Raw genomic sequence first — 24,937 nt, forward strand, 5'->3', positions numbered from 1 at the left:
AATGAGGGCCAGCTAATCTTTCAGAATTCAATTTGCAGTTTTGGTCAAAAGCCCTTCAGCCTTTACAACCTGTCTTCCTGGGTTGGGCTAACTCCTTTGCCAGTTAAAAGGTTTCTGTGTCTTTAAAAGGAGGCGGTACCCTGTCAAGTGTGCCCCAAAGGATAGGCTGGAGGTGCGTGAAGTCCCACCCACTTTCTGTGACGTCCTGTGACCCGGCTTCTGATTGCCCGGCTCAGACGTCAATCGAGGGGCGTGTGTCTTGCTGGGACACAGTGGTGGTCTAACCTCTGGTTTGCGGAGCGGTCGGGTGTATTCTCCGCTCGCCCCCGCGCCTTCGAGGCCCCCGCCGCCCGACCCAACGGCGGAGCCAGCCAGTGGTTCCCGGGGCGCCCTCCCGCACCGATCCCTCCTCGCTGGGGCGGGACCTGGCCCGACGGCTCCGGTCACTATGGTCAGTGGTCGTATCGGGGAAGCGGGGAAGGAGGAGTGGGAAAGGGGGCGCAGTAGGCGGGGTCGCCGCCTGGGCGCATGTGCACTCGCGGGAGGGGGGCTCGGGCGCGAGGCTCGGCCCCCACCGTCAGACCTGCAGCGTTCGGACACCCCGGAAATACTGGGGGCCCAGTCCTTCCTTGGAAGGCCCCCGTGGACGGCCAGCGACGGAGACCCAGCCCGGCTCCCAGGCCCCCCGCCCCGGCACGTTCGTCCCGGCTGTCCCCGGGTGCCGCTCGACGGTGGGCACCCGGAGGCTCCAGGGCTAAGGGTCGCTTCCTTTTTGTTAAGTAGACCTCCAGTCGGCAGCTCACGGCCCCACCCATCCGAGGGCTCAGCCCTGAGAGACCTCCCACTCCCAAGCCCCACGAGTGGACCTGGGGAGTGCAAGGGTGGCCGGACATCCTCTCCGTCCTACGCGTCAACAGAAGGTCTTTGGAGTTAGGACCCACGTGGAGAGGCTGTCTCAAGTTGTGAGACACGTGAATTAGGAGTCCCTGCAAAGCAAAGACTAGAGGAACCCCTGATTCAGAAAGCAGAAAGGGCCCCAGAGACCCTCTGAGCCAGGCCAACCGGTTCTTGGTCAGATGGGGCCACTGAGGCCCAGACCGGGAGGGGGCCGGGACTGATCGTGGTTGACTTGGACCTGAACCCAAGCCTCTGGACTCCCAGTCCAGTGCTCTTTGTGTTACTACATCAGTCCATCTTGGGGGCAAGGGGAGGCGGGTGACAGGCGCTCTGCAGAGGACTGGGTGTGATGAGTGCCTAAAAGTCTTCAACTCTGAGCCCCCCTGCTCCAGGGAGCTTGTGGAGTATAAGGACTGGTGGCCTGGCTTGTGGTCACACAGCCTTGAGTTCAAATCTCACCTCCATCCCTTGGAAAGCCAAGAGGCTTTGGTTGTCGCTTCCCATCCCCGGCACTATTTTGCATGTCTGTATACTGGGCTGCTGTGAGGACCACGTGAGGTGATGCGAGTGGAGCCCTTGGCTCAGGTAATTGGGCACGGCTTTCCCCGTGAAAACAGGGTCCTGGAAATGCGCATGCACGGGTGCCTGGCTTTTCGTGCTCGGCCTCCTCCCTCCCATGTCTGGGCAGAGAAATGGGTCACCACTGCAGGCTGCCGCTGGCTTGGGGCACAGGTCAGAAACTGGTCACGGTCTGACACATTCTCACTGTGGTGTGGGCAGCCAGGTCATCTGCGCTGGCCTGTCCTAGACAAACCAGCCTGCTGCTGGGTGTGGCTGAGGGCTTCTGAGGCATCTGGAAGCACCAACTTCCTGCTTCTACCCAGTACCTAAGGGTTTACCTGGCTCTGCTGCTCCTGGAAGGGGACCCAGGTGTTTCTGCATCGCCTGCCAGGGAGTGGCCAGAGCTGGGGTAATAATGGGTTTAGCCACCCTGGAGCCAAGGCTGGCAGGGCTTCCAGCCACCACTGGGTAGCTGAGAGCATGGCAGGGGTGGTGAGGGCTGGGACCTGAACTTCTGGCCTTCGTGCTGCACAGTGAGGCCTCTGACTCCATCCTCACGTCTGCCCTGGACTCACAAGACTGGAAGTTTTGTATACAGGGCAGATGGAGTCAGAGCGCCAGCCCTCAGCCTGTGACGGGTGGCATGGCTGCCTTGGAGAGGGATGAAGTGGTTAACTCACCAAGTAGGACGTCTGCCTGGGAATCCTGGGGTGGGGGGGGGGGGGGCCGGGGCAGTGCAGGGTGTGTTCTCTCCTATTCACCCAGCATTTATTGAGCAACTACTGTTTGCCAGGTACCGTGCTGGGCCCTTTGGTGGTTTTCTGAGTCTGTGTGGTGTGGGTGGTGGTGAGTGTGTGTGTGGTGGGCAGAGGAGAATGTCTTTGGAAAATACAGTGTTTTCTTTCTGTATTCATTTCAAAGTCACTGGGCTAAGCTTGAGGAAGGGTCCCAGGTAGAAGACACAGAACCCCTTGGGGACGCAGGAGCCAGGGCGAGCACAAAGCCTGGGGCTGCCACTGGCAGAGGTTGTAGGTAGTGAGGGGTCTCATGCTCACTCAAAGGGCATTTAACATTCAGTGAAGAATGAAGGTCGGATGTGAATAGCAAAACCACAGGGCCCTTCTGTGCTTTGTTCTTTGGTTTGTCAGACAAGCCCCAGTAGGTACCCTAGTCCAGCCCCATGCTGGGCACTGATGAGAAAGACAAGGGGCTTGCCCACTCTTAGGAGCTCACTGCCTGTTGGACAAGGCGGAGCTGGACACAAGCAATTCCTGAGCTACCGGTCATGACCTAAGAGGCCTGACCATGGGCTTGGGGAGCACAGCAGGGAGCCATGCACTCTGAGGGAGTAGGGAGTGTTGAGGAAGGCTTCACAAAGGAGTCTTTTGAATGGGGTATTGAAGGATGTATAGGAGTTTTCAGGAAGGATTTGGGGAAGAGTGTATTCCAGTCAGGGTGGGACAGTGTGCTTACAGGCCTGGAAACATGGTTAAGAGTGGGATATGCTGGGAAAGGTGAGCGGTCTGTATGGATGCAGGGAGCTTGGGGGAGGGAGGAGAGATGAGTTTAGAAAAGCAGATGGGGTCAGAATGTGCCATGAAGGGCTTCGCATGCTGCACTGTGGGGTTTGGATTTTATTCTGCGGGTGTGGCTGTGGAGGGGGGAGGACCATAACATATTTTTGACAAATAAGAGATGGTTGATTTGGATGCCGTCTGGCAATGGAGTGGACAGAGGGTTGGAAGTGGCCAGGCTGGAGTCAGAGACCAGCGCTTACATCTGTTCACTCATCTGCTCGTTATGCATTTTGGGGGCATTATTGTGTGGCAGGCACTGGGGAATCTGGTCATGACAGGCAGGCAAAGTCCCTGCCCTCATGGAGTTGACATTCTCGTGGAGGGTGACAGACAGCATGCAAGTAAACGAGTGAACCTACATGTCAGAGAAAGCTCTAAAGACATAAAACAAGTCAAGGCAGTAGGGGTGGGGAAGGGGCAACTTTCACAGGGTGGTCAGGGAAGGAGGTTGCATCATCTGAGTCAAGTAAAGAGGCAGAGAGTCATTCCATGCAGAGGAACAGCATGTGCAAAGGCCCTGAGGTAGGAATGGGTGTGTCTTGGGGGAACACAAGGAGGGTCACTGTGACTGGAGCTCACAAGAGTGAGGGGAGCAAGGCCGGATGGCGTAGGACCTGGGTGGTTGTCATCCAAAGGTTGAGTCTTCACCCATGTGAAGGAAGCCACTGGAGGGAACTGGGAAAGGGCATGTCCTCATCTGCTTCACATGGTAGGAGCCTGTGCTGGCTGCTGTGGAGGATGGTGGGGATGGGGGGTGGGAGTGGGAGCCAGGAGGTCAGTTGGGCAGACACGTGGTGCAGCCTCCCTTGAGGCAGATGGTGGCGGCTCTGGCCGGACACAGGAGCCGAGCTGACGGGGGAAAGGAGGAGTAGAAGAGGCCTCCTGGGTCTTTGGCATGAGCTCTGTCTGGATGGAGGGGCTTTTGAGGATCTGGTGACACCTGGAGGGGATGCAGGGGTGGAGAGAGAAAGCAGTTAGGGGCACAATAATTCTGGGATCTTGGTCAGACATCCCGCTGGCTGGTGGTGTTTGAGGCCGGAGCTCTAGGCAGAAGTCAGGGCGGGAGATCTGAGGGTCCGTTAGGAGGATGCTATGAGTCCAGGCATCAAATGAGAGAGGGCCAGCATCTGAATTCGGGGTCTCTGCAAGGCCAGCCAATAACTGTGACCCAAGGCGGGTAGGGGTCCAGATGCAGGGTCTTCTCTATTTCCTGAACTGAACTGCAGAGATGGGGGAATGTGGGTGGTAGGCTGAGTAATAGCGCCCCGAAGACACCCACATCCTAATCCCCAGAACCTGTGACTAGGGTACCTCACGTGGCAACAGGGGCTTTGCAGTTGTGATGAATTAAGGGTCCTGAAATGGGGAGAGTACCCTGGGGTACCAAGGTGGGCCCAATGATGTAATCACAAGGGTCCTTATAAGGAAGAGGCAGGAGGCTCAGAGTGAGGAGACGTGACAGGGGGAAGGAGGGATCATGAAGAAATGCAGGTGGCTTCTAGAAATTGAAAAAGGTAAGGGAGTGGGTTCTCCCCGTGAGCCTCCAGAAATGTCAGATAATAAACCTTGCGTTCAATCACTGAGTTTGTACTAATTGCTGTTTGTACAGCAGCAATAGGAAGCCAGTTCAGGACGCTAGGTCTCCCCTGAATCTTGGGCCTCCAGATGTTTTTGATCACTCATTAATAAAAATGTTTGATTATCCCGTATGTTGGTATATTATGCATCATACCCTGAAGTAAACATTTAAAAAGCCATTTCCTTCCGGCCCCTGCAAACAGCCCCCTGTGGAGACCCCAGCCCCAAGCAGTCAAGGCCAGGTTTGGAGCCATGGGGAGCCTCTAGAAGTGACAGGGACCTTCTGAGGGGAGGTGTTTGGCTGAGTTCTGGGCCCTGGCCCTCTGGTGGTGAGCCTGCAGGCGCTGGCCTTTGCCACGGAGGAGCTGGTAGCTTGAGGTCAGGCCACGCGGTGCGTTGTGGCTTCTCGGGGGCTGGGCCTGGTTCACGAGGCTGACTCATGGCCCGGGGTCAGCACACCAGCAGAGCAGCCTCAGAGGGAGGTCCGGCAGGCTAACGGCTGGCCTTGCCCGCCGGGGCCCAGGGTGGGCCCAGGAGAGGCCCACCAGCACCTCAGAGCCTTGGCTGGGCGTGCACACAGAGGGCACCGAAGGGTACGTTATGGGGGGTTTGTAGGCAGAGGCATGAGCCCGAGGCTGGGCTGCTGAGGAGCCATCAGGAAGTGATGATAGGGCACACGAGGGCCAGGTGGGTTCTCTTTGTGGCGAGTTGGGGCAGAAAGGCACCCAGGTCTGTTGAATACCTTTGATGTGCTGGGTGACCAGCATCGAAGTTTCTCCCTGGATTGCCTCACTGTGTGACCTCGGGCAAAGCGCTTGACCTTTCTGGGCTTCAGTTTCCATTTGTAAAACGGAGCTACTGCGAGGCCTAAGTGAGATTTTCCCCAGCGCCTGGCATACGGTGACCTCCCAGCAAAGGTAACTTAAGTCATTCAACAAGTGGTTACTTAGTGCCTTCCGGGGGCCACCTGCTGTTCCAGGCACTTGGAGTACTTTGATAAAAGTGACAAAGGACCCTGTCCTTGTGGAGCTTCATTCTCCTATTGTTTCACCTCTCATGAAAGCTCAGAGAAGCTGGATTCAAACTCTGAAGTGAACTGTATCTGTTCCAAGAGGGGCCCCCAGAGAACTCACAGGAGGGGCAGGGGTTTGGTTTGGGTCACAGGTCATGTCATGGGTCAGACCTTTACGGCCTGCAGGACTAAGCTGCCAGGGCCCAGTCCTTTCAGCGTGGCCCTCCCCACCCTGCAGCTCCCTGCCCCCCCACCGTCTGCTGGGGGTCCCTGGAGATGCTCGCACAGTGCTGGGCACGTGGGGTTCCCGTGGGCAGGGGGCGCAGCAGCTTGTGGGATGGGAGCTCCCGCATCGCCCTGGCAATGGGACCTCACTCTGGCTCTGCTTGGTCACTTCCGTACCAGAAGCTTTCAGGGCTTCAGATGCCACACCATGGATCCAGGATCCATGGATTGGGGTATAGGTGGAGGGCTGGGGTGAACTTGGCTTTTCGCTGGTCTCAGGCTGGTTGAGGAATTCTTGGGGGTCTGTGGACAGGTTCTAGATATGTAGAGAGGCTTTGGAGAGAAAACAGAGAAAAGTGGGGGAATCTGGTTTTCCTTGCGTTTGGAGGTGCGGGGGGTGTATGGATGAGAGATGGGGATCAAGGGCAGAGTCAGCAGGACTATTGTAGGTGGTTACATGCTGGCTCTGCGGTCTCCGAGGTTGTAGGAGGAAAGAGGACCCCCACGAGGACTCAGATCTGGTCTGAACACCAAGCCCCCCCCCCCCCCCCGTTCCAGTGCCTCAAGCTAGTTCCCAGGGTTGCTGGGAAGGAGCCAGTGATCAGAGAAACATCCTTCTCTCACTTTGAAATATCTTCCTCGACTCAACAGCTCAAAGCTGTTTCCAAGCAGAGGTGCTATCTGCCTGACTTAGTTAATTAGCATCTATTTGCAAACCAGCAGTTTAAGGCTAAAATCCTTTAGGATTAGGTAACCTGATTAGGTCTGACAGGACATTGTCAGGCGAGGCCTGTCATTTTCCCATAACATCCTGGAAATTTGGGGCTATGATTTAAAAAACAAACCACCAATTAGAGTCAGCCAAGGTCAAACCCAGAGTATTGTACCTGATTTCTGGGCCAGTATACTGAGGCTGTTCTTCCAGGGGTGTGACCAGGGCCGTGCCGATGGGGACGGGGGTGGGGACCACCCGGGCTGACTTGAGTCACTCTGGGCTGCCAGGCAGGGACTTAAAGGCACGAAAGCAGAAACCCACTCACCCCTCCCAGTGGCCCCAGTAAACACACCTGGGACCACGAGGGGGCACTGGAGCTAACTCAAAGCTCCATCACAGGGCAGGGCAACCAACTTGGGAGCCATTTGTCAGGAGGGGTGGATCTTAAATAGTATTGAGTGAAGAAAAAAAAGGCACGATATCTATAGAATAATTTGTATGCATGTTTAAAACACGTGCATACATAAAACAACTCTGTATTTTAAAAAAGACATACATTCCACTTACATGAGGTCCCTAGGATAGGCACATTCATAGAGACAGAAAGCAGAGTGGTGGTTGCCAGGGGCCGGGGCCGTGTGGAGATGAGGGGTAGGGAATGGGGAGTTAGGGTTTAATGGGTAGAGTTTCAGTTGGGGATGATGAAAAAGTTCTGGAAAGGACGGTAGTGGTTGCATAACGATGTGAATGTACTTAATGCCACGGAACTGCACGCTTAAAAATGGTTATGATGGTATCTTTTGTGTTATGTATGTTTTAGCACAATTTTAAAAAGGCAGATACGTATTGAAAGACGTACCATAGGGAATACCTATAGAGGGTGGGGGTATGGCAGGATGGGAACAGCGATCAGGGATGAAGGGGGAAAAGGTGACAGAATGCCTTGCAGAGGCCGGTGCTCACAGTGGGTCTCTTGAACCCTGAGTGTGATGATCTTGGCTCTCAGCGACCCAGAGCCCCCCGCCCCCTGCCCCCAAACTGCTGTTTAATATTTTTCTTGTAAGTTGACTTTTAAATAGCCTAAGTAAAGTTGTCTCGAATGCCCAGTCGATACGACTATGGCAAGTGGAAAAGCTAGGGAGGCTTCCCTGGGTGAGGCCCATTTCCCCTTCCTGACCCACCTTTAACATTCTCATTTTGACTGGTGATGGCGGGCTTTCTAACATCTTAAATACTTATCTCTACCTATGTAAGATTAATTCCTTATACTCCTTTCCACTCTCCCAGCGATACCTTCTCAGAAAGTGCCCATCAAATAGAACTGATTATATGCATCCTCCCACACCATTTGTCGTTTTTTTCGGGGGGCACTCCAGGCGCGAGCAGCATTCTATACAGCTGCACTGCTTTTTAATCATCCGTCGTTTAAAAAGACCCAAGCCATCATTTTAAGTCTGCTGTGGGTAAAAACAAGACTTTTTGTTGGTGAGGTAGGTAAATAATGGGACTTTGGAATGAAAGGAGACAGCGGGTGGGTGAGTGAGAGAGATGGGCGTTGTCGACTGGGGACACGTGCTGTTTCCGAATAGTACCTGTTTGTCATCCTGCCTTTCCCTCGGGTCAGCAGAGGTGGATTTTTAAATTCTGAAACTCATGGGATCCCATGGATATTTGCTTTATGAGCACACCGTATGAGTGCAAAATTAACTGTACACCAGCCATTGGTATTTATTATGCCAATAATGTAAGTCTTCCATGATTTAGAATAGGTCAAAACATGTTCACTTTTTATAACTATGCCACTGAAGTTAATAAGTTAGGGGCTTCCCTGGTGGCACAGTGGTTGAGAATCTGCCTGCTAATGCAGGGGACACGGGTTCGAGCCCTGGTCTGGGAAGATCCCACATGCTGCGGAGCAACTAGGCCCGTGAGCCACAACTACTGAACCTGCGCGTCTGGAGCCTGTGCTCCGCAACAAGAGAGGCCATGATAGTGAGAGGCACGCGCACCGCGATGAAGAGTGGCCCTCACTTGCCACAACTAGGGAAAGCCCTGGCACAGAAACGAAGACCCAACACAGCCAAAAATAAATAAATAAATTTAAAAAATAAATAAATAGATAAGTTAATAAGTTTTGGACTTCCCTGGCGGTCCAGTGGTTAAGACTCTGCTTTCTACTGCAGGGGGCGCAGGTTCGATCCCTGGTCGGGGAAGATCCTGCATGCTATGAGGCATGGCCAAAAAATTAAAAAAAAAAAAAAAAAAAAAAAGAAAAAGTTAACAAGTTTTGTTTTAAGTTAAAAAAATTGCAAATGAAAATGCAACATTTTACACTCCAAGTCAGAGGCCTTCTCACCCTTCAAAAGAGGCTAGCAAAGTGGAAAGGAGTTAAAGGTACACTGGAAACCTGCTTTCTCCTTGGTGCAATTAGAAGGTTTGAAGAAAGTTGAAAAGAGATTAATTTTCGCTCCCAGTGTGGCCAATGTCTGTTAAACCCCGTGTCCAGACATCACCTATAAATGATCTCTCACTCCACCTGTGATGAGCAGCCCTCAGACTGGGGGACCCTGCTGTAGGCACTGAGGTCCGGAGCTGAGCAGTCTGCCTGTAATGCGCGGAGGGGGAGCTGCAGGGGCCCAGCCTGAAGGTGAGAAGGCCCCAGACTGCCCTGCACACAGTGTTCCTTTGAGGCCCAGCAGCCTTGGTCCCTCTAGAGCTCCTGGACTCTGAGCTCTGTCTGCTTAGCAGTTTGGCTTGGTAGAATGTCCATGGGCTTCAGAGTCCGACAGATCTGCAACAAATCTCTTCCTGGCACGAGGGACCGAACCTTGTCAGTAGAGTGGGTTTAGTAATTGTCGGTCGGGATTAAATGAAATAACGGGAATATGTAAGCCTCTGTCCCATAGCTTGGCCACACAGCTGGTGTACAGTAATGGCATCTGTTATTATTTCATACATCTTGGGCTTAGGGTAGCAGCAGATCATCAAACCGTCCTCCATGTGTTGGCTTTCAACCTCATGGTCACAGGATGGCTGCTGGAATGTAGACATTGCATCTGTATTAAGTCAGGAAGAAGGAGGAGAAGGAGGACATGCTGTCTCTGTTCTTCACATCCAGAACCAAAAGCCTTCCCCAAAGCCCCCAGCAGATTTTTTGTAAGTCCAGTTGGCCAGCCCCGGTCACTTGGCTGCCCACAGCTGCAAGGGAGGCTAGGAAAATCAGTGAGGAGGAGGGTTGTCATGACTTAGCCCAGGCATTGTCCATCACGTTGCCCAGAGTAAAACAGGAATCCTGTCTGTAGGGAAGAAATGGGTAATGGCTGATGGGAAAGCAGCCCATAGCATCTGCCCCAGAATGGTTATTTGATTCCTCCTGGTGGTTCCCCCCTGCTCTGCCAGCCTGCCACTGTGGTGTCAGAGCAGAAGTGAGGAAGGAGCCTGAGACTGACTTAATTTTGCAACAAAGGTTGGGTACAGAATAGAAGCTTCCAGAAACAAAACCTAGAATCCCTTCGCCCACCCACAAGCATTTGCACGCTCCCTTCCCTCTTTTAGAAATACTTTTCCTCCTGTTTTTAGGGACAACATTCATCTTCTCACTGTTTGGCTTTCCTCTGGGAAGATGCCCGGGCACCCCACATCTCGGGAGGGCATGTTTGGGGCCACCAGAAAGGGAGAAAAAGGAACAAAGCATGAGTTCAAGGGAGGGCCCAAGCCTGACTCAGATGGGGTGGGGCAAGCAGGGAGGCTTCACCGGGGACATGGCTTTTATTCATTCATTTAGCAAACATCTCATCCCCTGCTCTGGTTCAGGCCCTGTGAGGGGCCCTGGGGAACCAAGTGAATGGCAGGCCTCAGATGGTTTGACAGCTGCCTGCTGGCAAGGGAGGCCCGCGTGACTTTGGAGACTTTGAGGGGTGGGAGCTTACCGGCCCCCCAGAAATGCCCCTTCCCAGTCACAGAGCCTGGATGCCGAGTACAGGAATCAGAGCCAGAGAAGCTCATTGTCAGACAGAAGTTTAGAGTCTGTCCAGGGTGGAGACCAGGTAAGCCTAGAAGTCACTTACGCCTCATTGTACGATTCTGTGGGCCAGCTCTCTGCTTCCGGTGGTGAGCGCTGGAGAATCTCATCATCAAAATCCAACACATTTCTCCAGATGGGAGAGGGTTTGTAACACCGAAGGCTCCTTTTCAAGCACTGCGGTACTGGGTTGAGGCCGCTGTCTAGTCAGTGAGGAGGCTGAGAGGCCGCCCGGTGACAGCTGTCAAAAATGATGGCCAGGGCTTCCTTGGTGGCGCAGTGGTTAAGAATCCGCCTGCCAATGCAGGGGACACGGGTTCGAGCCCTGGTCTGGGAAGATCCCACATGCCGCGGAGCGACTAGGCCCGTGAGCCACAATTACTGAGCCTGAGCTCTAGAGCCTGCGAGCCACAACTACTGAAGCCCGCGTGCTTAGAGCCCGTGCTCCACAACAAGAGAAGCCACTGCAATGAGAAGCCCGTGCACCACAACGGAGAGTAGCCCCTGCTCGCCGCAACTAGAGAAAGCCCGCGCCCGACCAGCAACAAAGACCCAACACAGCCAAAAATAAATAAATAAAATAAATAAATTATAAAAAAAAAAAAAAGATTGCCAGGGACTTTTCCTCTAGCGGGTTCCCGACCGTTGGTTTGCTAAGTGCAGTTGGGCCCAGCAGGTGCTGAAGGGTTGGGGTCGTGGACCCCCGCCAGGTCTCAGCAGCACGGAGGTGCAGGCTGTCTCCAAGGGCCGCGCTCCACCCCGGGGCCCCCGCCCCTGCCCCGGCCCGGCCGCGGCCTCGCAGTTCACCCTGCTGGCGATGCGCCCCTGTGGAGGGCAGGACGAGGCTGCGGCCCTGGGGGGCAGCGCCCAGGCTGCCCGTTAGGTACCTGTGCGAAGTGTCAGGGGATGGCAAGGGGGAGGCAGGGGGAAGACGAGGCAGACCTGCTGGACACTTTGGACCCCCCCGGGGGGAGGCGAGAGCACGGCTAGTTTGGAGGATCTGGAGGACGAGGGGACCCACTCTGGGGGAGACGGGGCAGTGGCGGGGGCAGCGTGAGCAAGACCTGCACCTACGAGGGCTGCAACCAGACCCCGAGTCGGGTGACCAGACAGCGCAAGCCATGGACGTGCAAGAAACACCGCAACAAGATGTACAAGGATAAGCACAAGAAGAAGAAAAGCGACCAGGCCCTGAACTGCGGCGGTGGGGCCGCCCAGGCTGGCAGCGTGGGAAACGTCAAACTTGAGGAAAGCGCAGATAATATACTCTCCACTGTTCAACAGAGAACAGGATCTTTTGGGGATCGACCTGCAAGACCTACTCTTTTAGAACAAGTGTTAAATCAGAAAAGACTGTCATTACTAAGAAGTCCAGAAATGGTGCAGTTTTTACAGAAACGGCAACAACTACTAAATCAGCAAGTTTTGGAGCAAAGACAACAGCAGTTTACAGGAACATCAGTGTGAGGGAACTTATCAAGAAGTCCTACACGTTTTTTATCTTATTGTAGTGGATGGACATATTTTTATACTAAAGATAAATGGGGTAAGATTTGCCAGTAGAAGGTAAACAGTCATTTTCCTGTGAATGTGTGTGCATTTGGGGACAAATACGTATTGCGCATTGTGCATCTATGACCCTGTTTCTGTTTTGCTATATTTGTTCATTTGTTTTTTAGATTCCACATATAAGAGATATCATGTAATATCTTTCTCTGTTTTCACTTCACTTAGTATGATAATCTCTAGGTCCATCCACATTGCTGCAAACGGCAGTATTTCATTCTTTTTCTATGGCTGAATAATTTTCCACTGCATATATATACCACATCTTCTTTTGCATGTGTATACCACATCTTCTTTATCCATTCATCTGTTGATGGGCACTTGGGTTGCTTCCATATCTTGGCTATTGTAAATAATGCTGCAGTGAACATAGGGGTGCATATATCTTTTCTAATTAGTGCTTTTGTTTTCTTTGGATAAATACCCAGAAGTGGAATTGCTGGGTCATATGGTAGTTCTATTTTTAATTTTTCTGAAGAATCTCCATACTGTTTTCCATAATGGCTACACCAATTTACATTCCCACCAATGGTGCACAAGTGTTCACTTTCCCTCACCAATACTTGTTATTTGTTGTCTTTTTGATAATAGCCATTCTGACAGATGTGAGGTGATACCTCATTGTGGTTTTGATTAGCATTTCCCTGATGATTAGTGATGCTGAAAATCTTTTCATGGGTCTGTTGGTCATCTGTATGTCTTCTTTGGAAAAATGTCTGTTCAGATCCTCTGCCCGTTTTTTTTTTTTTTTTTAAAGAATCTTTTTTTTTTAATACTTTTTTTTTTTAACTTTTTGGGTTTATTTATTTATTTATGGCTGTGTTGGGTTTTCGTTTCTGTGCGAGGGCTTTCTCTAGTTGTGGCAAGTGGGGGCCACTCTTCATCGCGGTGCGCGGGCCTCTCACTATCGCGGCCTCTCTCACTGCGGAGCACAGGCTCCAGACGCGCAGGCTCAGCAATTGTGGCTCACGGGCCCAGCCGCTCTGCAGCATGTGGGATCCTCCCAGACCAGGGCTCGAACCCGTGTTCCCTGCATTGGCAGGCAGATTCTCAACCACTGCGCCACCAGGGAAGCCCCCTCTGCCCGTTTTTTAATTGGGTTGTTTGTGTTTTTGACGTTGAGTTGTATATCTTCTTTATATATTTTAGATATTAACCCCTTATTCAGATATATTATTTGCAAATATCTTCTCCCATTCAGTAGATGGCCTTTTCCTTTTGTTGAAAGTTTCCCTTGCTGTGCAAAAGCTTTTTAGTTTGATGTAGTCTCATTTGTTTGTTTCTGCTTTTGTTTTCCTTGCCTGAGGAGACATATCCAAAACAATGTTACTAAGACCAATGTCAAACAGCCTACTGCCTATGTTTTCTTCTAGAGAAGTTTAATGGTTTCAGGCCTTACATTTAAATCTTTAAACCATTTTGAATTTATTTTTGTGCACTGAGGTATTATGTTCTATAAAATGAATCAGTTTGGAAGTTACAAGTTGATACCCCTACATGGTGGGCCTGACCCTGACTCGCTGCCCGCCGGGGACCATGGCGTCTGGGATACTAGTCACACACCCGCAGGTGCTTCTGTCGGGGGGAGGTAACATTCACTGTGTCCTGCAGCCAGCAATTCAGAGGCTTTCTGTTGGTGAAAGCCCAACAGTTGCTTTTGAAATTGTCACAGCTTCACTCCTTTTTCTGTCTTTCAGAGTGAAGCATCTTTCAACCTAATATCAGAAAAATGTGACATTCTATCAATTCTTCGGGATCATCCTGAAAACAGGATTTACCAGAGGAAAATCCAGGTAAGGCAGAGGGTCAGAAGAAGGGGAGCCTAGATGAAATAGGCTGGAGTTGGGAGCAGAGAAGGAGGTGCCACTTTGAAGGTAAAAAGCCTTCGCATTTGGACCAGGTTCCTGGGCAAATTAAAGGGCTTCCAGAATATTGTGATGTTGGCTATTTGCCTTAATGAGAAATCCTTTCGCTGCAAAAAAAAAAAAAAACAACAAAAAAAAACACTTTTGTTTTTAAAAAGCTAGGCACTCTCCTGAGTGTTTCCTTTCTCCCTGAGACCTCATTACAACATTGCAAGGTCAGAACTTTTATTACCCACGTTTTACAGCTGAGGGAAACGAGGCACAGAAATTAAATGGCAAGCGCACGGCCCTACTGCTAGTGCCTGGAGGAGCTGGCATTTAGACCAGGCAGCCTGACCTCATAAAAGTCGTCTTTGTAACCGCCCTGCAAGGGCATCTCTCAGGAGGGAAAGCCCACTCCAGCTGCGCTATCAAAAAGGGGGGGTAGGGTTGCTGGAAGGATGCAGGGACAGTCACAGAACAAGGAGGAGCCTGGGCGCTCCCCTGGTGCCCCCTCTCCACCTCTCGGCTTCCCGCCGGGGCAGGAGCAAAGGCTGGGCAGCACACTGACTCTCGTGTCCCCTGGAACCCCCTCGGGAGCTGAGATGGCGTTTTCAAGGAGCGCATCCTTCCCTACGGCCTGCCTCTGGTGGGCCCATGGGGACTCCGGGCCATTTCAAAGGGAAGCTGACAGCCAGGAGCAGAGCCGGAGGGGGTGGCATTGGGAGGCCACACCTCCCAAGAAACCCTTTGAAGGACTGGCCAGACTGCTTGGTGAAGGCTGGGGAGGCCCTTCCTACCGACTCTGCAGCCTCCTGGCCCACCACACAGGCACACCCACCCTCACTGCCCCACCATGCACGCCGCTACTCCTCCTCTCGCTGCTCCTCCTCTCAGTGCCATTCCTCCAGGAAGCCTTCCTGGACTGCTGAAGTCTGATGTAGATGCCACTGCTCCGTGGCACCCCAGGGCTTCCCCTGTCCTCCTGTCACGATCATCTGACTGTCCATCTTACCCCAGACTGTAGGCTCCCGAGGGCAGGGCTGTGGGACCCCCCAGCCCCATTCATGCTCAGTATCTGACACAGGACACACTCTGAGTAGATTTATTTTTGTGGGATGAGAGTTGGGACACCATGAAGGGCAGCCAGTCTGAGAGGAGGGAGCAGGTGTTACGTGGGGGAGGCAGGGGCCCCGGCCCTGACGGGACACGACGGGGGTGCTATTGGTGCAGACACCCACATTTCCTCTGTCCCCCGCAGGAGCTCAGCAAAAGGTTCACTGCGATCCGCAAGACCAAGGGGGACGGGAACTGCTTCTACCGGGCCTTGGGCTACTCCTACCTGGAATCTCTGCTGGGGAAGAGCAGGGAGATACTCAAGTGAGTGGGGCACAGGGGATGCTGGGTGGGCCGCCAAGGGGCCGGCTGGGGAGGGACAGTGACCTAGCGGGCACTCTCAGCCCTCTGGTCTCAGTGTGCTTAGGCAAGTCGCGTTGGGTGCGTTCTCGAAAATTCACTGCAAGGAGAACACAAAGAAGCGTTGCCCCGTTGTTCTGGATGATCTCAGCTGACCTTGGATTTGAGTGTGTGAGTAACCCAGGGGTCCACCTGGTCAGCCTGGATCTAGAGTTGACGCTGTCCAAGGTCCCTCTGTCCCGCAGCTGCTGCCTGTAACGATCCTCCCTTAGACCCTCGGGTTTGGGCTTAGCTCGAGGCTTCTCATACTTCATCATTTGTGCAAACCCCCTGGGATCTTCTTCAGATGCAGATTCCAGTTCAGTAGGTCTAGGGCTGGGGATTCCGCATTTCTCACAAGCTCCCGGGAGAAGCCGCCCCTGCTTGCCGCTGGGCCTCGGACCACACTGAGGAGCAAGGAGCTGAGAGCTGCTTCTTAACCTTGGAGGTCTCACAGCCCTTACAGGATTTGATGAAGATCCCGGGCTTCCTCGTCAGACACCCTCCCCCCCACATACCCTGGGGAAGAGTGCAGAGTGGCCACGGGTCACAGAGCCCCTGTGGTTGAACCGTGGACGCCGGCGCCAGAACTCCTTCGCTGAGGCAGGTTTCTACCCTGCCTTCCTTCCGTGGCCCCCTTGCTCCTGCAGCCGTCGCCCAACTGGGTGCCACACGCAGACCGTGTTGTGGGCCCTGGGGATGCAGCAGCAAACAAGAGAGACAAAACACCCTGCCTGTGGAGCTGGCCTCCTAACCGGAAAAGAGGGACAGTGGATACGAAGAGTACTTGATGTGTCAGACGGTGATAAGTGTTGTGGGAAGAAAAATCAGGCAGGAAAGGAGGCCAAGGTGTCCAGGGGTAGAGGCTGCAGTGTTAAGTGGGGGTTGGAGAGGTGGGGGGGGGGCAGGCGGGGCAGGGCCTCACGGGCCTTTTTAAGGACCTTGAATGTCGGCCTGAACGAGGTGGAGCCACAGAGGGTTCAAGAGAGCGAGGGGCCTGATCCGCGGGCTGCCGCGTGCAGGACAAACACAGCGCGCGCAGCCAGGGAGCAGCAGGGGACGTGATCCGGGAGAGCCCGGAGGAGGGGTGGTGACGGTGGCCTGAGCAGGTGGAGGTCGATCGCAGAGCCCTGCAGGGGTGGCGCCAACAGGATTCACTCGTGGCTGGAGTGGGGTGTGTGAGCAGAGAGAGGAGTCGAGGATGGGTGCCTGGGGGTTGGCCTGAGAGTTTAAAAAGCAGGAGCTCCATGTTGCTAAGTCCGAAATCCCCGTGAGCCATCCAAGCGGGGTCCAGTGGGAAGTACCAGGCGGGTGTTACCCCATTTTACAGATGAGTAAACCGAGCTTCGGAAAGGTTAAGTGACTTGCCCAAGGTCCCACTAAAGCTGGTGCGTGGCCGAGAGGGCCTGTGCTCCAAGTCCTGACGCCGTCCTTCTTCTCCTCCCTCACCTCGTCGGGGCGGGAGTCCTGCCCTGGGTGTTTGTCCCTCACTTGACTGGGTCTGTGTGTCGCCGTCTCTGTGTCCCCAGGGCTGGCATGGCGGGGCCAGCAGTCGTTGGTGAGGAATGAGTGTGGGGACGCGGCGGGGGCTCAGGAGCGCGTGGCCAGGGAGGGGAAGGGTGTGAAGGCAGGAAAGCTGGGAACATAGCTGTGCACATTCACAGCCTCACAGAACGGTGGCCAGAGGGGCCCTCCCAGCACCCCTCGTGGAGGCCTGTTACCATCACCCATGCCGTGCGAAAGGGGAGCCTATGGCCCAAAGCCAGAGAGCGACTTAGCAGCAGGGCTGTCTCCTTCCCACGCCTGCCCTGGCCAAACCGGGCTCCGATACGCCGGCCCCGCCTTTGGCAGTTTGCCTTTCGGCAGAAGCGCCTCACCTTCCAGGTTAGGTGATTCCACTTCACGCACACCACCCTCTCCGCACCTCCCCTGTCCCACAAGGCGCCTAAGCCTCCCAGGCCTTTCTCATTGTGCCTTTAGTCCCTCGTGAAAACCCCTCCCGTGTCCTCCCTAGAGTCTGGTCTCCCCTCCCAGGGGACAGGCTGCGGTTACGCCCGTGCCAGCTGGTCCCCCAGAGCCTCTCCACTTGGTCCTTCTTGCGGGGGATGCATCCCTCCTTCTGTGGACCAGTCACTTGGACTGTATCTCGTCTCTGCTGCTGAACTCTGTGTCCTAGGGCGGCTCCCCGCTATCCCCAAGGGGACCAGGACAGGTCCCAGAGGGGGCCGTGCCAGTGGGGGGCCTGCAGTGGGAGCACTAACAAAGCAGGGGTCCCTGGACCCGGTCTTGAGGGATGGTCAGTGCTGGCAGAAGTTTAGTGGCTGTTTGGCCAGGAGGCCTGATTTGTGGTGTGAGTTGATTTCTGTAGTATAAATACTCTTGTCATGATTTTTTTTTTTTTTCAAGCTACCATCACGGGGTCACTGAACAGGGAGTTGGGAAGAGATACGTAACACACGCTATAGTCCAAATCGTGTTTCCACCATCCACACACAATAGACAAAGATTACGTCAAGAGCATAGATTATAATTTGTGTTTTAAAGTTATTTAAGTTTACATAACTTGATTCTTAAATAATGGCTGTTTAACACCTGAATGGCAAAATGCGTAAATTTAACAACTAGCTCTTGTGAGCAGGTACAAACCAGCGCTAGCACACCTCTGAGAAGAGCATCCCTGGCCAAGGGGACAGTGGATGCTAAGGGGTGAAAACGCAAATGGGTAGTGACTGTGGGGTGTGAGGGAAGCTGTGAGACTTGACTAGAGATGAGGCTGCTGAGCTCGGCAGGGGCCCTTCCAGGACACCTGTGCTGGGGAGCTGTGTCCTGAGGGAGAAGGCTGTGGCAGGTCACTCTAAGGTCCCTGTGGAGAGGGGACCAGGAGTGAGGGAAGGCTGGGTGTGGCCCAGGCCAGAGATGGTGTTGACATCCCAGGAACCATGGGGACAGGAAGGAGGGACAGAGTCAACAGACCTTCGAAAGGTAGTATCAATCTATCTGGGAGTGGGTGGTGATTACCTCAATTTCCTCATCTGTGAAATGGGTATACTACCCACCTCCTGTGACTGTACAGGGGAGGACAGAACAAATCAGTGTGTGGTCCACGTGGAAGTGCTTTGAAAAGTAGAAAAGTCCTGCTAGAAAAAAAGTCCTAGTAGAAAAGTGACACGCACCCTCTCAGGTGTGTATGGGGTGGTGGGTGAGTGGGATGACAAGCTGACATCACAGCAGCACCCCCTGCCATTTCCTTGTAAGTACTAGTCTTTCCCCTCCAGGTTCAAAGAGCGGGTACTGCAGACCCCAAACGACCTTCTGGCTGCTGGCTTCGAGGAGCACAAGTTCCAAAACTTCTTTAATGCTGTGAGTTAACCTGGGCACGACAGCTGAGGGGCCAGGTCCTCCCTCGCTGGCAGAGCAGACAGGAGCGGGCACTGGCCGGAGTGCCCTCACCGCCCAGGGCTCTGTGGTTGCGCCCCTCTTGCTCCTCCCAGCTGGGGAAGGGCTGAGGGTTGCTTCCTGCTTGTGGGGACATCGAGGGAACAGGGAGCCCAGGGCCCTGCCCTCTCTCTGGGAGGAGGTACCTCCTTTGGGGCACTAGCTCTCAGGCTGGAAACTTCCCCCAGCCTCCATCAGCCCATCCCCTCTCCACCCCATTCCACGGATCCCACTAGTGAAGGCGGTGGGGTTGGAGGACTGTCAGTGCTGAATCTGTAAATAAGAATTGCAACCACGGCAGTGAGGAGGGAGGCTAACCGCTGCTCCTTAGACGCGACTCACTACAAAATATCTAAGGGACTAAGGGATATTAGCTAAGGGACTCACTACAAAATATCTCTAACCCTGTTACTGAGCTTTGGCGGGATCTCTGACTGATTGATTTTGGCGCCTCAACTTGAGGATTTGGAGATGGAAATGCCCGTGGAGGGAGGCCCATGGAGGGAGGGGCGGGGCTTGCCCGTCCCCTGGCTGAGGGCCCAAGGGCTGCAGTTTTACAGCGTGGTAGAGCTCGTGGAGAAGGACAGCTCCGTGTCCAGCCTGCTGAAGGTGTTCAACGACCAGAGCTCCTCGGACCGCATCGTGCAGTTCCTGCGCCTGCTCACATCAGCCTTCATCAGGAACCGCGCCGACTTCTTCCGACATTTCATCGACGAGGAGATGGACATCAGAGACTTCTGCACTCATGTAGGTCCTCGGGGCCCAGGCTGTGGGGACTCGGCCTCCGGCCCTGGGCTCCGCTCCCATCCCTCTCTCCATAGGAGACTTTAGCACCAGCATTCCCTAACCAGGGGACCTGGCTGTCATGTCTACATTGCAATTCAAAGAGCACTAGGTTAGCAAGCCGGAACGCATCCTCCTTCTGCCCAAACTGTGTGGCTTTGGGCAAGTCACTTTCCCTCTCTGGGCCTCAGATTTCTCATCTGAGAAATAAGGGCTTTGGACTAGACTGTTCACAAAATTACAGAGTAGCAACCCCAGAGTCACATTTGCCCAAGACCTGTTCTGTTTATGATGTATGGTATTTACCTGAAAGAGCTGCCAACATTTAAACACTGGGCAATTTTTGGATGAATGTCTGGATTTCTCTGGAAAAATCAGAAGATCCAGCTCCCCAGGCCTTATTCCTTTTTGTTTTTTTTTTTTTATAAATTTATTTTTATTTATATTATTTATTTTTGGCTGCGTTGGGTCTTCATTGCTGCGCGTGGGCTTTCTCTAGTTGCAGTGAGCGGGGGCTACTCTTCCTCGTGGTGTGCGGGCTTCTCATTGTGGTGGCTTCTCTTGCTGTGGAGCACAGGCTCTAGGCACGGGTTTCAGTAGTTGTGGCACGTGGGCTCAGCAGTTGTGGCTCACGGGCGCTAGAGCTCAGTCTCAGTAGTTGTGGCGCATGGGTTTAGTTGCTCCGTGGCATGTGGGATCTTCCCGGACCAGGGATCGAACCCGTGTCCCTTGCATTGGCAGGCGGATTCTTAAGCACTGCGCTACCAGGGAAGTCCTCCCCAGGCCTTATTCTTGCCCGACAGTAATCAGCAGGAGCTAAATGGCAGCTGCCCTAGTTATTGGGACTCAGTAGGCAGCTTGTCTCTCCATTGACTCACTCACTCGCTCGCCTAGCCCTCTGTAAGCACATAAGCTTGAAATCCCTTTATGATAAAGTCCCTTTCTGCTGAGATTCTTTGACTCTGTGCATTAGGAAGCCCAAGCTGAAAAACTCCTGCCCCCCTTTCCAGATTCTTCAAAGTAGTGTCCTCTTCTCACAACTAGGGGGTCCAGAATCAAAAAGATCTAGATTCAAGCCTTGCAATTGTGGCAATTTCTATCTGTTACCTCCTCAGTGAGCCTGCGTTTCCTCCTCTGGAAAATGCAGATGTCAACATCTGCCTCACAGGTTGTTGTGGAGATTATTTCCCAGCGCAGAGGTTTTGACCTAGGACCACGAAAGCCAGGGTTGGACCTCTCACTTTGTCCTCTGCCAGGCCTCCATCCTCAACTGGGTTGTTTTTTCATTGTGGCCTTTGCAGGAAGTGGAGCCCATGGCCATGGAGTGTGACCACATCCAGATCACGGCCCTGTCCCAGGCACTGAACATTGCCCTGCAGGTGGAATATGTGGACGAAATGGACACGGCCCTGAACCACCACGTGTTCCCCGAGGCTGCCATCCCTTCCGTTTACCTGCTCTATAAAACATCCCACTACAACATCCTTTATGCAGCCGATAAACGTTGATAAATCTTAGGCCGTGTAGTGGAGCCTGTCACCTAACGGGACTGCATTCTGAATGGAACATTACGGCTTTTCAATTTTTTTAAGTGATTTCGACTATAGTTAGAAAATGTGCAGCCTTTTGGGCAAAGTCACTGGGAATAAGGCCTACTCACTACGGACTGGTGGTAACTTGGCGATATTTTTAATATTTATCTTCATGGAGGATCAAATGTTTTCCAACCCTGGGCTAGGAAGCCGTATGCCCCGGCTCTACCCCAGTTCTGAGACCTTGCATAGGTCACCTCCTCTCTCTGGGCCCAATTCTTCATCTGGAGGTTCCTGCCAGTGTTGACATGCCAGTGTTGTATAAAAATGGGGTCCTCTGGTTTATTTCCACCAGGGGCAGTGCCTCTCTGTAGGGGAAGAAAAGCTCAAGATCATCTGTCTTCAGTGACTTACCAGTTCTATAAAAAATCAAGTCCAGTCAGCTGTTGGACTGGACTTTGGTGCACGGTGAATTGAGGCCAATTTGAATGCGAGGGCTTCAGTGTACTTCCAAGCATTCATGACAGTGTTTTCTTACCCCTAACTTGAGGAAAAAGATACTTTTATGCCAAAGTCTAGAAAGAGGCCTGTAGCCATCAGCATGAAGCCCAAGTTGTTGGGCCCCTCTATCTCCCTCAGGGCCAGGACTGCCTGCCTTCTGGTGGGCAGCCCTGCAGGGTTCTGCCGCCAGCGCCACCTGGACAGACACTGAGAAAGGTTAGGGTCTGGGACCAAGAAGGTGTGTCATCGTCCCCAACACATCCTGGAAGTAGAATATGGATTCTCAGCCAGGTGGAGACATCGATCAGCACATGCAGCCGTAGACTCCAGCTGAGCAGAACAGACAAGTTTTTTTTGAGGCTGTCTTTGGCTTCCTTTCCCCTTTCCCCCGCTTCTGTTTGGCTCATGGGCTGGCTAGAGGTTAGGTGAGAAAGAACAGAGATAAGCCGAGGAGACTGGCAGTGGGGGAGATCACCACTGGGGAAACTGCCTGGTAGCCAAGAGCCCTGGCTCTTGCCAGTCTCCTTGTTCATCCACCTGGACATGCCCCTTGATAACCTCCTCACCTTGCTGCCTCAGGATCTCGAGGAGCCCTGGCTGGGCTGGGGCACTGCCAGCAAGCTCTCTTCCTCTCTGGGAAGAAATGGAGAATGCAGGGGTGTGGAATTGCCTTCCTTAATCGAAGGCCTCACAGGTTCCATTCTGCAGGGATTTATTAGAATCTATTGGTGCTGCAGTGCCAGACTGTGGTGTCTGCCGACAGCCAAACTGTGCACCTGGAGGACTGGGTAACAAACTGCTCCCAGTCCTTGTATACAAATGTCAGATGTGTATCAGTCTTCCGCCTTTGTGAAAACTGATGTCAGGGTGCTTTTAATCCCAGGCAGGGACCCAGGTTCCCATACTGCCCTTGGCTGGAATTTGGACCCCAAGGGCTCAAGCTAAGTGACTGTCACTTTTTCACAGGAATGTAAAGCTGACCATGATCTCTGGATTGGTTCAGTGGTTCCACCTTGCTCTGGGTAGGAGTGCTGTGACAAGTACACTGTAAGAGTCGGGTAACATGTTACATGATTTGTGAGTATCACGATCCCCGTTTCCAAACTGAAGGACACTGGGCTGAATCTTGGCTGCTCTGAGCAGTTGTGAGATGGGTCCTGGACCTCCAGCTGGGCTCTCAAGCACAGTATAATCAGCACTGGCTGCCACTTAACTGCATCTGTAGCTCGTGTAGCATTCACAAAAGCAAAGCTTTCTCTTCGGCAGACAGGCTGGAGAACTTCCCTCTGAGGTGCGTCTGCGCTGTGTTTCCAGGCCTGAGAGGCTGCCGGTGTTCATGTGGGACCCTCTTCCCAGGAGACAGCCTATCAATTTAGAATCAGAATGCCCAAGAGAGGCAGGCTGTTTTCATGACCTTGCTCTCTGCTCTCCCATTTTTCATAAAACCATTGGCCAAATCCAAACCACTGCTCTCTTCCCTTCACATCTGCCCTCAGATCTTGCCTCTGAAGGGAGAGCACTGTGGAGGAAAGGAGTGGCAGAATTCAGAGACGCTTTAAGTAACAAATGTAAAACCCCATCATCCGCGGACACTACCCTGCTTGTGTACGGCGGCCAGCCACGCCAGCAATCACACTTCCGGGGCAATTCTTCACCCACCCCACAAAGCCTTCTCTTTGCAGACCATAAGCTGGAAGGAAGGTTGCTTTCAGAGTTTGCCTTTTACAACTGCACATGTGTTACCTTCCTTCCAAAGGGAACTTTACAAACCAGTGTGAATATTTCGCAACAAAAAAACTGTCCTTGCTTTTGGTTCCTACTTTAAGCACAAAGTGGCTCTGGAGCCAGACTGCCTGGGTTCAGATCTTCAACTTTGCCACTAACTAGTTATATGACCTTGGCCAAGTCACTTCACCTCCTAGTTCCAATTGCCACATTAGTGAAATGGAGACAATACCAACACATCACAGAATTATCGGTTCAAGTGGAACAAGATTACATGTGAAAACAATCGCAAGACCTGACGCATAGTGAGCGCCCTACAAATGGGATGCTTCCCCCCACGGACCCTTCCGGATGGGCTGCAGCAGAACACTGCAAGATGGGAAAACACGCTACCTTGGCAGTGGCACTGTGGTTTCCCAAACAGGGAAGAAGTCTAAGGACCAAACGCATTCTCGTGCTGAGCGGAAATAGGGGCAGGGGCTATGGCTCAGTAAATGGTTCCCCAGGGGCCCCTGGTCCCGTGGGATGTAGGCCAGGCCCACAGCTTCCTCGGGCAATTGGTAAAAACATTTTCCTAGCATTAAAATGGTTTCCATAACAACTGTTTGTCCTGGCTTCTTAATAGTTGGTATCTGGCATGCACCAAAAATCAACACTACTATCCCATGGGGCTTGTACGTGTGAGTGGATTAGCAGGGGTAGGAGTGTCCTTGTTTAGTGAAAGGTCCAGACACTCAGGAAATTCTGTCCTTGGGCTGGGCTGGAGGTGCCAAAGGAACCACAGGCCTCGCCAAAGCTTCACCTCATCAGGTCAGAGAGCAGAACTGTCAGGGAGGCTGGCCCTATCTTTTAAAACCTAGCTCTTTAACATGTTACCCCACAAAAAAGAATTTGCTGTTAGAGGGCAAGGACAGGATGTCACAGGACATTAGTGGATCTGTTTGGCCTGTGACAAGTGTCCTCAGGCCTCTCATGGCTCAGGTGCTGCTAAGGGACCTTGACCCTGCTTATAACTTCCACTGTATCATCTGGAAAACGGAGAGTCCCCCCTGCCATCCTCTGATAGCTATCACTCAGGAGCTTCACAGACTAGGGCTGTTTTCTTCTGCCTTCTCCTCTCCCGGTCACTGGTGACACTGGGGAGACAGTCTCTGGCAACACTGCTGACTTTTAAAACCAAAGCAGTTTTCTGAACTTGCCTTGGGCCTACAAGGAAATACCCAAGGTTCTTATCCCAGCTCTGCCACTTGACTGCTGTGTGACCCTGAGCAAGTCTTAACCACTCATAGTGCGCTTTCTCAAATGCAAAAAAAGGGTACTAAGACTTATGTCCCAGGGCCTTGACGGAAAACTGACAATCGAAGTAGATAAAAGTACCTAACCGACACTCAGTGATACCTGAATCTGAGTTTAGGCCAACTACCCTGTTGCAGTTGCCCACAGGGACTGACGGAACACAGCTGCCAACCATGAGGCCAAGGGAACGTCTGTTTAGAAGCCCAGACTTCGC

General features: G+C 52.9%; 1 protein-coding gene and 1 pseudogene across 1 annotated transcript; both read left to right on the forward strand.

The window, feature by feature from the left end:
* The first annotated feature begins 253 nt into the window (after positions 1-253).
* On the forward strand, positions 254-24,015 carry OTUB2 (OTU deubiquitinase, ubiquitin aldehyde binding 2). The gene is made up of 6 exons (XM_007184547.3): positions 254-451; positions 13,850-13,945; positions 15,258-15,376; positions 18,727-18,811; positions 19,439-19,633; positions 20,971-24,015. The coding sequence occupies exons 1-6, from the start codon at positions 449-451 to the stop codon at positions 21,175-21,177; spliced, it is 705 nt and encodes a 234-aa protein (XP_007184609.1). The 5' UTR covers positions 254-448; the 3' UTR covers positions 21,178-24,015.
* On the forward strand, positions 4,513-12,053 carry LOC103012899 (regulatory factor X-associated protein-like; annotated as a pseudogene).
* Positions 24,016-24,937: the final 922 nt, after the last annotated feature.

This window comes from Balaenoptera acutorostrata, assembly GCF_949987535.1.
Source record: "Balaenoptera acutorostrata chromosome 3 unlocalized genomic scaffold, mBalAcu1.1 SUPER_3_unloc_1, whole genome shotgun sequence".
NCBI classification, from domain to species: Eukaryota; Metazoa; Chordata; class Mammalia; order Artiodactyla; family Balaenopteridae; genus Balaenoptera; species Balaenoptera acutorostrata.